The sequence below is a fragment of the Fulmarus glacialis genome, unplaced genomic scaffold (genome assembly GCF_000690835.1).
Source record: "Fulmarus glacialis isolate BGI_N327 unplaced genomic scaffold, ASM69083v1 scaffold27889, whole genome shotgun sequence".
Classification (NCBI taxonomy): domain Eukaryota; kingdom Metazoa; phylum Chordata; class Aves; order Procellariiformes; family Procellariidae; genus Fulmarus; species Fulmarus glacialis.
In genome coordinates, this window is record NW_009235686.1 from 1990 (window position 1) to 13815 (window position 11826).

The window sequence follows — 11826 nt, forward strand, 5'->3', positions numbered from 1 at the left end:
ATATCTGGTTACCACCGGGCGCTCATGGACGGTGGTGACTGTGCTGTCGTCGAAGAGCCGCCAGCCTGAGCGGAGAGAAGGGTTAAGCAAGCAGACAGGCCACAGCTTGCAGGAGTCGGGGGGCTGGCGAGGGTGGCAGATCCTCACCCACGTCGCTGCGCTGGCTGTTCTTGTCGTTGGGCAGGCGGGCGTATGAATGCCTCCGTAGTGGTTGATCACAGCGTACAGGTCATACATCGGCAGCTGCTGCTCGCCCTTCCGGCCGATGCAGAACTTGCTGAGGTCCAGACTCCTGGGGAGAGACATGGGGACAGTCAGGGACGGTCAGCGTTAGGCAGGGAGAGGCCGGGCTGCAGGGCAGCATAGACAGTGCCAACTCAGGCACTTCGTCCCCCAGGCTCTCACCGGACGGGGAAGTCCACCATGTCATTGATCTTGTCTCTCCAAATAAAGCTGCGGAAGGAGAAGCGCTTGAGCTGGATGATGAGGACGTTGGGCAGCCGCCACAGCATCAGCTGCTTGGAGGCCTCACGGTGCTGCTTGCACTTGGGGCAGTACCTGGGGGAAGAGCATGCTCATTACCGGCATGGGGAGAGCCTCAGGTCTCGCAGCCCAGCCCAGCCCCAAGGTCCCCCACATGTGGGGCTGGCAGAGGGGATACAGGAGGTCTCAGCCTCCCCTGCCAGGGGCAGGCCAGCGCAGTCCTGCTGGCAAAAAATGGCCTCCCTCCCCAGCACACAGGGAAGGCCAGCCCAATGCTCTTGGCCACCAGAAGAAACAATGGGCAGGCCCGGGCAGCTCCTGGGAAACCCCCGCTGCTGCCTGGGCCCACGGGCTGGAACCCACTCTGCCGCCTTCCTCACCACGCTTCCTCTGGGGCCAGGACTTCGGGCTTGGTGAAAAGATTGAGGCATTGCTCCAGGGTGAAATGGCCAGCCCGTGCTGCTTCGCTGGCCGAGCCCGGGTCCTCCACGCACTCCAGCTCCTTGGACTCCACCAACACAAACTCCTTGAGGCGCTCATTGTTCTTCCACACCAGGGCGAGGGAGCAATCGTCTGTCAGCTCCAGGGGGGTGTCACCTGCGAAGGGACGCACATCTCACACACCTGCCCCACCAGGCTGGGCCAGGCCACTTTGTTGGGGCTAGGATCAGTCTTGCCCATCCTGGCTTGATATGGCGATCCCGCAGTGCTGCCAGGAAGGGACAAGTGCCCCACAGCCAAGTTCACGACCCCAGGGCAGCAGAGCTCCCCAACCAGCAAGGAGCAAAGCTGGCACAGCCCCTTTCGGCAGCGCCTACGTAACCAGCACTGGATGCGGGCATCCCATTCAGACAAGAGGTGACCCAGAGATCACAGACCCTCTGTGGATGCAGGAGGTTGAACGGAATTGGTCTATTTGATGAGGAGAGAGCAGGAACGTCATGCCAGAGAAGAGCTTCCAGGCAGCAGCTCTGTGCAGCAGAGCCCTGCCTTCCCCTTTGCCAGATGCAGTTTTCACTGTCCAGCCTGGGGCAACCATCACATCTGGGTTCACCTTGTGCCAGGCACCCTGGCCAGGCAGATCCACCACCCTGCCACAGGCCGCCAGGGATGAAGGTGGCACTTTCTGGGACTCTGGGCTCACCTTTATCTTCCAGCTTGTGCTCTCGGTTGGCAGAGTCGATCTTGTTTATGTAGAACTGCGTGGCGCGGGTACTCAGCGAGTCTGGAGTGTGTTGGTACCCAGGGATGGCAGCTGTGGAAAGGCAGGGACAGATCTTTGGTGGCACTGCCTGTCTGCCCTGCGTAGGGGCCAAGAATTTGCAGTGCCCCCACCCCCACCTCACATGCTACGGCCTTGCAGGGACACAACCACGTGCCCCGTGTCCTTGACTATTTTTAGCAGGCGCCTGCCCCTGGCAAGCTGCGCTCCTCTGCCTGCCTTGCCCCTTCGCTGCACATTGCTGCCATCCTGAGACGAGTGTCTGGAAACGTGACAGCCAGGCAGCAGAGCGCGAGAGGCTGCTCCCGTGCAGCTGAGTCAGAGCGAGGGAAACACTGCACTCACAGCCCCAAGGAGCTCAGCCCGTGCCGGGCTCTGCCCTCCCACGGGACTCGGAGGCTTCTGCCAGTCCCTGCCTTCCCACCCCTCCTCCCACAACAACACAACACTCCTGCCTCTTTCCTCGTCAAGTCTCTGCTCTGGGCAAGGCAGAGTGTGGGCAGGCAGGCATTTCAGGTGGGGCAGCACTGCCAAAACACAGTTTCCAGGGTCTCATATATGTCCCCCTGGGTCTCAGGGCCAAGCTCACACAGGGAGAACAGATGATGTGGTGGGAGGTCACCCCAAGGAGGGAGAATTGCTCCTGTTTTGTCTTGGGGCTGCCCAGACTCCTGGCACAGACACGGTCAGCATCACAGCACTCTTACCTTCTGGCTTGAGGGCTCTCTCATAGGACGGCTCTTTCTCACAACAGCTGTCACCTTGCGACTCCATGTGCTCGGAGAAGCCCGAATCCAAGCTCAGCAGGGAACTCCTGGCTGCCAGGACCTTGCTCCGGACAGTGCTGCTGTCCCCCAGCTCTGGGTGCAGCTCAGGCACAGCTGGTGAGAGCGGGGGCTCCTGCAGGAGGCTGGAAGCCCTGTCCCCGTCCCCCAGCTCAGGGGCAGAGGTGGCTGCTGCACAGCTGCTCTTGGCCAGTGATGGCCGCAGAGGCTGCAGCCCCTGCTCCGGCGACATCCGGCCCAGCTGGAACGGAGGCTGGAACACGCTCACTGAGTACCTGGGCAAGGAGGTGGCAGTCAGAGCTGGACAGGCTGAGCTCAGCTCCGGGGCAGAAGCACCCGCCCTTCCCTGGACCCTCACCTTGCGTAGCCCTCCAGCAGCTGGGCCAGGCGGGCGTAGGTGAGGCGGGTCGCCGGCACGCTGATGAGGAAGGGGAAACCGATGTTCTCTGGGCGGCACAAAGCCTTGTGGTCTGGCCAGTGTGTTTTCTGACACGCCCTGTAACACATACAGCCCCTACTGAACCCAGCATTCGTGACCACTCTGGGCAGGAGCATGGCAGGGCCAGAGGGGTGCGCTGGGGATGAGGGAAGCGCCGTGAGCCAGACTGGCTTCCTCCCAAAGGCCAGGCCCATCCCACCTCCCCCCAGTGGGCTAAGCTCTCCCATCCATCCCTTCAAGGAAGGAGACCCTCCCTCCCTGCCAGACACCAAGCCAACTCACACGTTGCAGTAACCGACTCGATAGCACCTCGTGCAGCGCCTGAGCTTCTCATCCTCCGGCAGCTGCTTCTTCTGGCAGGCCGCACACTTGGCGACAGGGCCGCTGGGCACCTGTGGACGCTGCAGGAGAAAGGACCCATTGGACAGGGAAGAACACCTGGGCAGGACAAGGCAGCCTCAGCAGGCACCTGCGCTTGCTGCAGCTATTCACCCTTGTGTGTGGCTCTCCCCCTCCTGCTCAGCCTCCCCACGTGCCTCCCAGCAGTGCCAATATCTCGTCTTACCTGCTGGACCTGCAGCTCCACCACCCGCTCCTTGGCCAGTTCTGGGGACAGCACCTCGAAGCAGAGCAGCAGGTCCGTGGGGGAGACTGTGTCCAGCGAGTTGGACGGCAGGAACATGCGGTGGAAGCGATTTTTGATCACCTGCCAGGAAAGCAGTGGAGCAGGGCTGTGTGAGGGCTGCCCCATGCTTCCTCTCTTGGGAAAGCCACAGACCTCAGCCCCACAGTGAGCTGCGGGGACAGCAGCACCACAGAGATGCTGGGCTCAGGTCACCACCCCGCCAAGGGAGGATGGACACTGTGGTGGCCAAGCCTTCCTGAGCAGGGATCTGCCCGGGAGCACCCTGTGCAGAACACTGGCACCCACAGACAAAATCCACCCCACGGACGTGTTGGATATGGGCAAGTGACTGCCAGTGGCCACATTCCCTATAGAGCTGCGGGAGCCGGGGCACCCCCAAGAGCAGCCCACAGCTTGCTCCCCAGCTTGAGCATTCTCACCTCTGCCAGGCGCAGGTTCTCTGGTTTCACACGCACGCTGTGGGCCACCGAGTCAAGTACCTCCATGGCACTGGAGTTCTCCTTGCTGATACTCACGAGAAACTGCCACCAAGAAAGTGCCACATCAGTCACACCATACCAACACGCGCCGGCCCTTGCTTAACACAAGGCTCAGTCCATTAGCACATGACCAGCTGCCCGGGGCACCTCCAGGAGCCCTCTTCAGCTATCTCCCCAGAGTAGATGGTGTCCTTTACCTTGATAGGTTTCTTGTGCGGCTCCTTTGCAAAGTAGTAGACAGTCAGCACCTTCTGCTTCTGCGGGAGGGGCACGGGGAGGTACAGGAAGGGGTCGAAGGTGATGGACACCTGCAGACACGAGAGCATACTCAGTTGCAGGATGTGCTTGTGGCTGAGATCAGTGGGGCAGCAGCCCCAGTGGACCTCAGATCCAGCCCTGCCCTGTGCCCTCTGAGGGTCAGGAGCCTGCTGCGCAGCCAGGACAGGGACAGAGCCTCCAGGGCTGCCCTACCTTGGAACACACTGGGCACACCAGCTTGGATTTGTACTGGCCCTGGAAGAGGTCCACAATGAAAGAGTCATTCCTCATCTTGTGTCGCTGCCAAGCCTCCTCAGCTACCACCTACAGGGAGAAAGGGCTCAGCACTAAGCTAAACCACACAGGCCAGGACTGCTCTCCCAGTGGCTTTGGGAAGGGACATCCTCACCTCATCGGGCCTCCCATCCGAGTCAACAGTCTCTGTGTAGGGCTTGTTCTGGATGCGGTTGAGGTCCTCGTGAAGGCCATCGAGCAGGAAGGCCATGAACTCCTGAGCATCGTGCTGGGCATAGCCAGTGAACTGGCTGGCCTTGCTGGCCACGATTGCCTGGGGGGAGCACAGTAGTCAGGACTGGCCTGCAGCCCCCCAGCAGCACCGCCTGTCCCATGCTCAAAGCCTGGCTGCACGCACCCACGCCCACCTAGCTCTCAGCGGCACTAGCAGGGCAGCCAGGTGCCCACAGAGAGGTGCTGGGGGCCCACAGCAGCTCCCATGCAGCGCTGGTGCCTGCAGCCCTACCTTCAGTTTAGAGGGCTGGAAGGCATGGTGCGTGCCTTTCCACAGCGCTCGCAGCAGCATGGCAAAGCCGATGGCCAGGCGTCCCCCCGTCCCCAGCGGGTTGTTGTAGTTGATTTCCGACTCAAAGGACCGATCTGTAAGACGCAGGAGAGCGAGGGTGGCTGCTGGCTGCACCGTCTCAGTGGCAGGGCTCTGCTGGGTTCCTGGCGTGTGCTCACCATGGAAGTAGTCACGCAGCTCCCGGGTGTTGGACAGGGACTGGATGACGCTGTTCATGAAGCAGGTGTTGCCCAGGTTCACCAGCCCAGTGAAGCCAGGCAGGCACACCTTCTTCTTCTCATCTTCATCTTCATCGTCCTCCACGCTCTCGGTGCTCACCGGGCTGTGTGTCATCGGTGGCACCATGCATGTTGGTTTGGGCTGCCAAAGCAGAGGCAGGTGTAAGGATGCTGTGCTCGGGGGGGGTCTTTCTGGAAACACCAGGGGAACCCGACTGCCCAAGACACCCCTCAGATGTGGCTGGGGCGGAGCCACCACGCTATCTCCCACCAGGACTGGGATAGACAGGCCAACCGCTGCCCCCAGTCCTGCCAGCTATGACTTGAGGAGCTCTGCCTCCTCCTCCAGGAATAGTTTGCCGGTTCCCAAAGCAACACTGAGGAGGTGGGGTCACATGAGAGGGACAAGTGGGCCCCTCTTTCCCCCTGCCCACGTCAAACCCGGTGCGGCCCCACTCACTGAGGGGATGTGTGGCTCTTGCTTCACTGCCACATGCTCTGGGGCCGTACGGGCTGCCACACCATCCAGACCCCCATCTTCCACACGCGGCTTCTCTTTGTCACTGGCTCGGGCCTCCTCCTTGCTGGACAGTGGGTGCTGGTTACTGCCCGGGGGATTCTTGTCCAGAGGGGTAGGGCCTGTAGGCATGGCAACCTTTGCACCACCCACTGCACCTTAAAAAGGGGGAAGGGTGGGCCTGTGGTTAGCAGCACCGCACGCTACCCATGGTGGGGCTGAGCTGCTCGGTCCATGCTCACACACAGGCTCTCTCCTACCCCTTTTCCCCATGAGCAAGGGGAACAGCGGTGCCCTTCCCCTAGCGCTTGGCTCACCCTGCCCCACACCCCTCCTGCCTGCACCCACTCAGCCCCTCTCCTTCCCAACCCCATGCCGGAGGACCCGGCACCATCCGGCTACTGCCAGCGGTGAGGAGGGCCCATGCCCCGCTAGGGTGCAGCAGGCAGCCAAGACAAGAAGGCAGGGTGCAGACCTCGTGTGGTCGGAGCCTCCAGCCCCCCCCAGCGCTGGCTCTGGCGTTTCTTCAGGCAGACGTCGATGCGAGACACCGTGAAGTTGTATGTGCACTGGTCTGGCTCAATAAGGTTCCTGCAAGACACACAGCAAGTCAGGGGTGCCCCAGACCTCCCAGCAGCCTCAGACATGCCAAAGCCTTTGCAAGGCAGGGCCATGGCCTCCAGGCAGTAGGGACCCGGCTAGCACTGATCCCGAGGCAGCCCTGGAAAAGCAGCGTGGAAACCCTTACTGAGCACACAGAGGGCCCCTTTCCTGGAGCCCCTGCTTGGCTCCACATGCCCCCTCCCACTGGACATCCTGCCCAAAGTGCACACAGGCTGGTCTGGCTCTGTCCCCAGGAGCTCTAGAACAGCTGGGGGAAGACGACAGGCAAGGAGACACTGGGATTTCCTCCCCTGCGAGCCACCAGACTGAGTCAAGGCAGCCCAGGCTTGGGGCATTAGTGCAGCATGGTATAAGGGAGATCCCCAGGTGCAGAAATGAGTGTGCCCTGCACAGACCCGCCAGCCGGGACTGGCTCCTGCTCCAGCTCTGCACTCTCAGCTCCCTTGCCCTGGTGCAGGCTGGAAGGACGGGAGCCGCACCTGAGCTTCACCTGCCACCGGAACACTGTGTGGGGCCCGCAGCCAGGATGGAGGCGAAGGAAGTTTGTGTCGCTGCAAAGAAATTGGAAGTGAGTGAGAAGAGGTGAACAAACAAATAGCCCAGCCACAGCCAGGAGCTCCGCAGCAGCCTGGAACCATCCCAAGGCATGCGTGTACCTCGTCTGGAACACCAGTGTGAAGTCCTGCTCCCGGAACAACACCTTGGATGTCTCCTTGTGAATCTCCTTCACATAGACGTGCACCACCACCAGGTCATTGCCCTTCTCATATGAGTCATTCTTGACAAAGGTCAGGCTCACAAAAGGCTCTGGCTCTGAGTGAGAAAAGCCGTGTAGAGAGATATTACCTTCCTTGCACGCTGAGCAACGCTGCAGGCTCACCCCAGAGAGGTCCTGAGCAGATAGGCCTTCCTGACCAGGCCGACCCCAGGCTCCAACCACTCACCATCAGCCGCTGCTTCCAAAGCCACGTCATCCTTGGACCAGTCCCTCTTCTCACCGTCTCTGCCCAGGGGAGGGGTGGCTGCTGGGACGGCCTTAGAGCTCTCTCCTACGACAGGCGTGCAGTCCCGGCCCCGCAAGGCCTCAGCAGGGCTGCCCGGCTGCAGGACTCTCTTCTCCACGCAGGTGGCAACATGGTGGGGGAACACCTCTGTGGTAGCCGCAAGAGGTGGCATCTCCACAGGAACAGACTCCTTGGCCAAAACCACAGCCTTTCAAGACAGAGAGACATGGTGAAAAACAGACAGTGTCACCCCCGAGCTGCCCTGGCCCACCCGCTGTGACTCCTGCCAGCCAGGCAGGCACAGCCCCATGCCACCCGCTTCCCTCACACGTCCCATGCTCAGCTCGGCCTTGTTAGCACTGGAGCAGACGCTCAGCCCAGCGACTGCGAGGTCCTCACGTCGCCCTCTCCTCCACCACAGCCAGGCCCATGCCAGCCCTCAGCACCACCCGCAGGACCCCGAAGCCCATCTCATTGGCAGGGATGGGTCCCTGTGCAAGCAGCATCCCCCGTGCAGGGTCCTTGGGTACCTTCTCCAGCGGCGGTGCGAGGTCCGCGAGGGCCGTGGGCGTATCGATCTGGCTGGCTCTGCCATTGCGGCGGCTGCCTGCCCTCCCGCTGTGCCCTTTGCTGGGCTCCACGCTCCCAGTGACTCTGGCATTTGGCTCTTCTTCAGTCGGAGCCACTTTGAGGTATACTGCCCGCTTGGCGCTGGGGCCGCTCTGTGTCCCTGGGCTGGCTGGGCTTTTCCCTCCCAGGGCCTCACTTCTTCCCGGAGCACGCTTGGGGTTGGAGGGCTCCCGCCGGGACCTCGGTGGCTCTGCACCTTCAGCCCTTGGCTCTTCAGGGGCCAGCTCTGCAGAAGCAGCCTTCTCCTTCCCATTCTCCCAGCACGCGGCCCCTTTGGGCAGCTCTTTGGATCCGTCTTTCCTTCTCTTCTGTGAAAAGCAGTGCAGCACAGTGGGAAGGCAGCAGCACCTCTCACGCTCTTTGCCAGCCCCACACCCTCACTCCCCCTTCCCAGAACGCGCTAGGGCTCTACTCCAGAACCTGGAGGCTATGTGGCAGGCAGGAACAGGGGTACGATGACACCCCCCTCCCTGGGACAGAGGCTGGCTCAGCTGGCTTACTGCCCTCAGGCAGCACATGGATGCAGGACGTGCCCCACATTGCTCCCTGAGCAGCTCAAGAGCAGGGAATGAAACCCTCACCCCAGCTCCCCCAGGCTCCATAAGCTCCCTCAAAAGGCAGATCCTCCCCTCCTCACCAGAAGTGAAGACCAGGTATACAGTGGGATCTTCTTCTGAAGCACAAGCTGTAGAAAGTTGCCCTTCTTGCACTGGACCTTGCTGCAGGAGCTCTCAATCTCCTCGTAGAACTGACAGCTCCACTGGCGCCCGTCTGCAAGCAGAGGGGGACCAGCACCTCAGGCAGCGCTCCAGGCAGCTGTCACCTAACCCACAGCCCCCTTTCACCTGCCCCAAGGATCAAGGGAGCCTCCAGAGCCAAGGAGGCTGCAGGCAGGCTGCCACCATACCCCAGGAGCCTTCAGGGTAATGCCTGCTTCCCTGGATTTGCTTTGTACATCTGGCTGGCCTCTTTCCCAGACGGAAGGCCCTGGGCCTCTCTGCTCTCAGGGACACAGTCACTTTTCCAAGGGATACCCAGGGCCGACTCAGTCATCCCACCAAGCAGGGGACAGAGGCGTACCAGCACAGCAGTGGGCACTTGTTCGCTTGGCGCAGAGGCCAGCTCCTGTCCTCCCCAGCTCTACACCCTTCTTCTTTTACACTGTTCTCGTATTGGCCCTGCCTGCTGGCTGAAGCTGTGCCAGCAGACAGCAAGGCATTGCCTCTGAAGGAAAGCTTTTACACCTACCTGGATCAGCCCCCACATCTAGCCCAGAGCTGCGCTAAGCCCTGCCAGAGAAATGCCTGCAGCAGTCGCTCCGTTCCCCGTACCTGGTAATTTGACCACGCAGTCCGTGTCGGTGAAAGCAGCATCCACATCCTCCACCTTCAGAGCTCCACTGCCCAAGTTCAGCTTGACAATGATCTCGTCAGCGTTCTGCTTCCAGTCCAGCAGCAGCTCTAGGAAGAGGGAGGGAAGCGTCACCCACTCGCTGGGGCATGAGCCTGCAGTGCCCACTCCTTGGCTGGGGAATGGGAGCCTGAACACATGTTCGGTTCAAGGAGGTCAACGCAGGGGACACAGATCATGCCAATTAAACGGGACACTTGCAACCTGCTCTCATCAGACAGGCCACAAACAAGAGCACATGTTGCAGCAGTGCAGGTGAATCCCGGTGGGAACCAGAGAGATCAGAAAGGCAGCGCTGCTCCTGGCCCCGTCACGTGCGGTGGCTGGGAAGAAGGGGTGGCTCCTGCCAACTACAAAGCAATTGCTGCTTTCCCAGGGAACGAGGAAGCCACAGAATTACTCTGGGGGATTCAAGTGGACTCTGACCACAATCAGAAGTTGCCACTTCCCCTTTGCATATGCAAACCAAGCAGCCCAGCTGCAATCACCAAAGCACTGTACTCCTGCCAGGTGAGCACTGCTAACACGGCTGAAACACAGGCAGGCCTGCCACCGGGCAAGAACGCTGCACCCAGGGAGAAAACAGTGCAGCAGCGTCACTCTGCTGCAGGCAGAACCTCCAGGTCTGGCCCTGTGGTGTCCTGAAATCTTCAAGCAAAAAGGTGATTCCAATCACCTTAATTTTAATCAGGTTTGGTCTACCCTCTGTGGCACAAGGATGTCCCACTCTGTCCTCAAAGCGGGCCCGGACCAAGGCAGAAACCAGCCAACAGTGCCCGCTGGGTGACACGACTTGGGATCTTCCCAGCCCAGCATGGCTACCTGCTCAGAAATAAGCAGGACAGATGCCGGCGGCAAGGCGTTCCAGGGCGGTGCTCAGTGGCACTGTGACATCCGAGTTGGAAGCAGCCTGCCACAGGCCCAGGGCCTCTTCCTTGCAGACAGCCCTTCCCAGCCACTTGCACCCTTCTCTGCCCCTCGGAAGGCCGCGTCCTGTTAAGGCAAACGCTGTGGCAAGGAGCGCTCAGGTTAGTTCTGCTCAGTGCCAAAGCATGGGACAACGACAAGGTGAGAGTTTCAGATCCCTTGGCAAGGGCACTCCATGGCCATGCACTGACAGCCGGTGCACACCTTGACTTACCCTCCTCTGAGTCCTTCTCCTGGGCAGTCTCAGCCTGCTCAAGCTCAGGGCGAGACACTAGTGGGCAGAGAAGCAGAGCACGGGCTGGTCTGTCATTCTGTCACCTCAGAGCATGGGCCGGCACGCTGATGCCCAAAATTTCACACATCACCTCCTTCTCCGCTGAACCTCTGTCCAGGCCTTTCATCCTGCATGTGCCACTCATTTCCCTCCTCTGCTTCCTCACACCTCTCCCTTCCCCGGAGCCCTGCCTGCAGCACCACAGCAAGTCAGCCCCCAGGACAGCTGCTCTGGGCCACACCACCTTATCCCAGTCTAACCAGCACCACAGTGGGAGCAACACAACATTACTGCACTGCGCAGACAGCACTGCTTTGAGGCATCTCTCAGTGTGGAGCTTGTGGTAACCGGGCTGTGTGCCCCTGCTCAGCACACCAGGCCCTCAGCCTCCAGCCATACCGAGGAGTCCTGCCTTGATCTGACAGGGAGAACCTGACGTTTGGGTGTGCTCCGATCAACTCTGCTGTAACGAGAGAACCACGCGGCCTAGCTGCACTTTAACATTCCCGTTCCTGTGCAAGCTGCCAATGTCCGTGGCCAAAACCTCCTTCCAGATCAGGCTGGGGAATCAAACCGACCTGACACCTAATCCCTGCTCCTCACAGGATTACCTCCGACAGCCAGAAGCATCAGGGCCTGTTCCACCCCCACAGGGAGATGAACTCTGCCAGGCAAGGGGTTCAAAGTGACAGCACCTTGTCCTGGAGCAGAGAACCAGGGGCAATGGGAGCTGTGGTCTCCACTCCGGAGCGCTCAGAGGGCTGTCACTGCCTCCCTTGACCTGCTACAAACCAGTAGAAAACCTCTGCTGATCACCGCAGTCACTGGTGCAAAGGTGCCAGTGGGTCTGGCAGTGTGAGAAGCGCCGCAGCGGACCTGCCTGGAGGATCTATAGCCCGCTCCGGCCCCTCACCACCCCTGCACAGAGAGGATGGAGGCAGCACGACCGCACCGCAGCCCCCGGGAAAGCAAGAGCCCCCTGCATCACAAGGTGCGGAGGGTCAGGCCTTACCGGAGAGATACAGCACACCTCTCACACAAGAGAAGGTGCAATGCTGCACTCTCTGCATCGTGGAGTTTCGCGTCGGGG

The 11826-nt window shown here is 60.7% G+C and overlaps 1 protein-coding gene across 1 annotated transcript in view; it reads right to left on the reverse strand.

Annotated features, from left to right (window-relative positions):
• The window catches only part of USP19 (ubiquitin specific peptidase 19), a 13657-nt gene that overhangs the window by 604 nt on the left and 1227 nt on the right, over positions 1 to 11826 (reverse strand). Inside the window, 24 exon segments of the mRNA XM_009586123.1 lie at positions 148 to 198; positions 201 to 292; positions 406 to 558; positions 864 to 1080; positions 1628 to 1738; positions 2413 to 2765; positions 2849 to 2986; positions 3212 to 3330; positions 3495 to 3635; positions 3995 to 4096; positions 4252 to 4362; positions 4526 to 4636; positions 4722 to 4880; positions 5073 to 5206; positions 5291 to 5492; positions 5811 to 6025; positions 6343 to 6458; positions 6971 to 7042; positions 7148 to 7304; positions 7436 to 7703; positions 8026 to 8433; positions 8763 to 8896; positions 9457 to 9585; positions 10677 to 10733. Of these exon segments, the coding sequence (XP_009584418.1) occupies positions 148 to 198; positions 201 to 292; positions 406 to 558; positions 864 to 1080; positions 1628 to 1738; positions 2413 to 2765; positions 2849 to 2986; positions 3212 to 3330; positions 3495 to 3635; positions 3995 to 4096; positions 4252 to 4362; positions 4526 to 4636; positions 4722 to 4880; positions 5073 to 5206; positions 5291 to 5492; positions 5811 to 6025; positions 6343 to 6458; positions 6971 to 7042; positions 7148 to 7304; positions 7436 to 7703; positions 8026 to 8433; positions 8763 to 8896; positions 9457 to 9585; positions 10677 to 10733 (3750 nt within the window).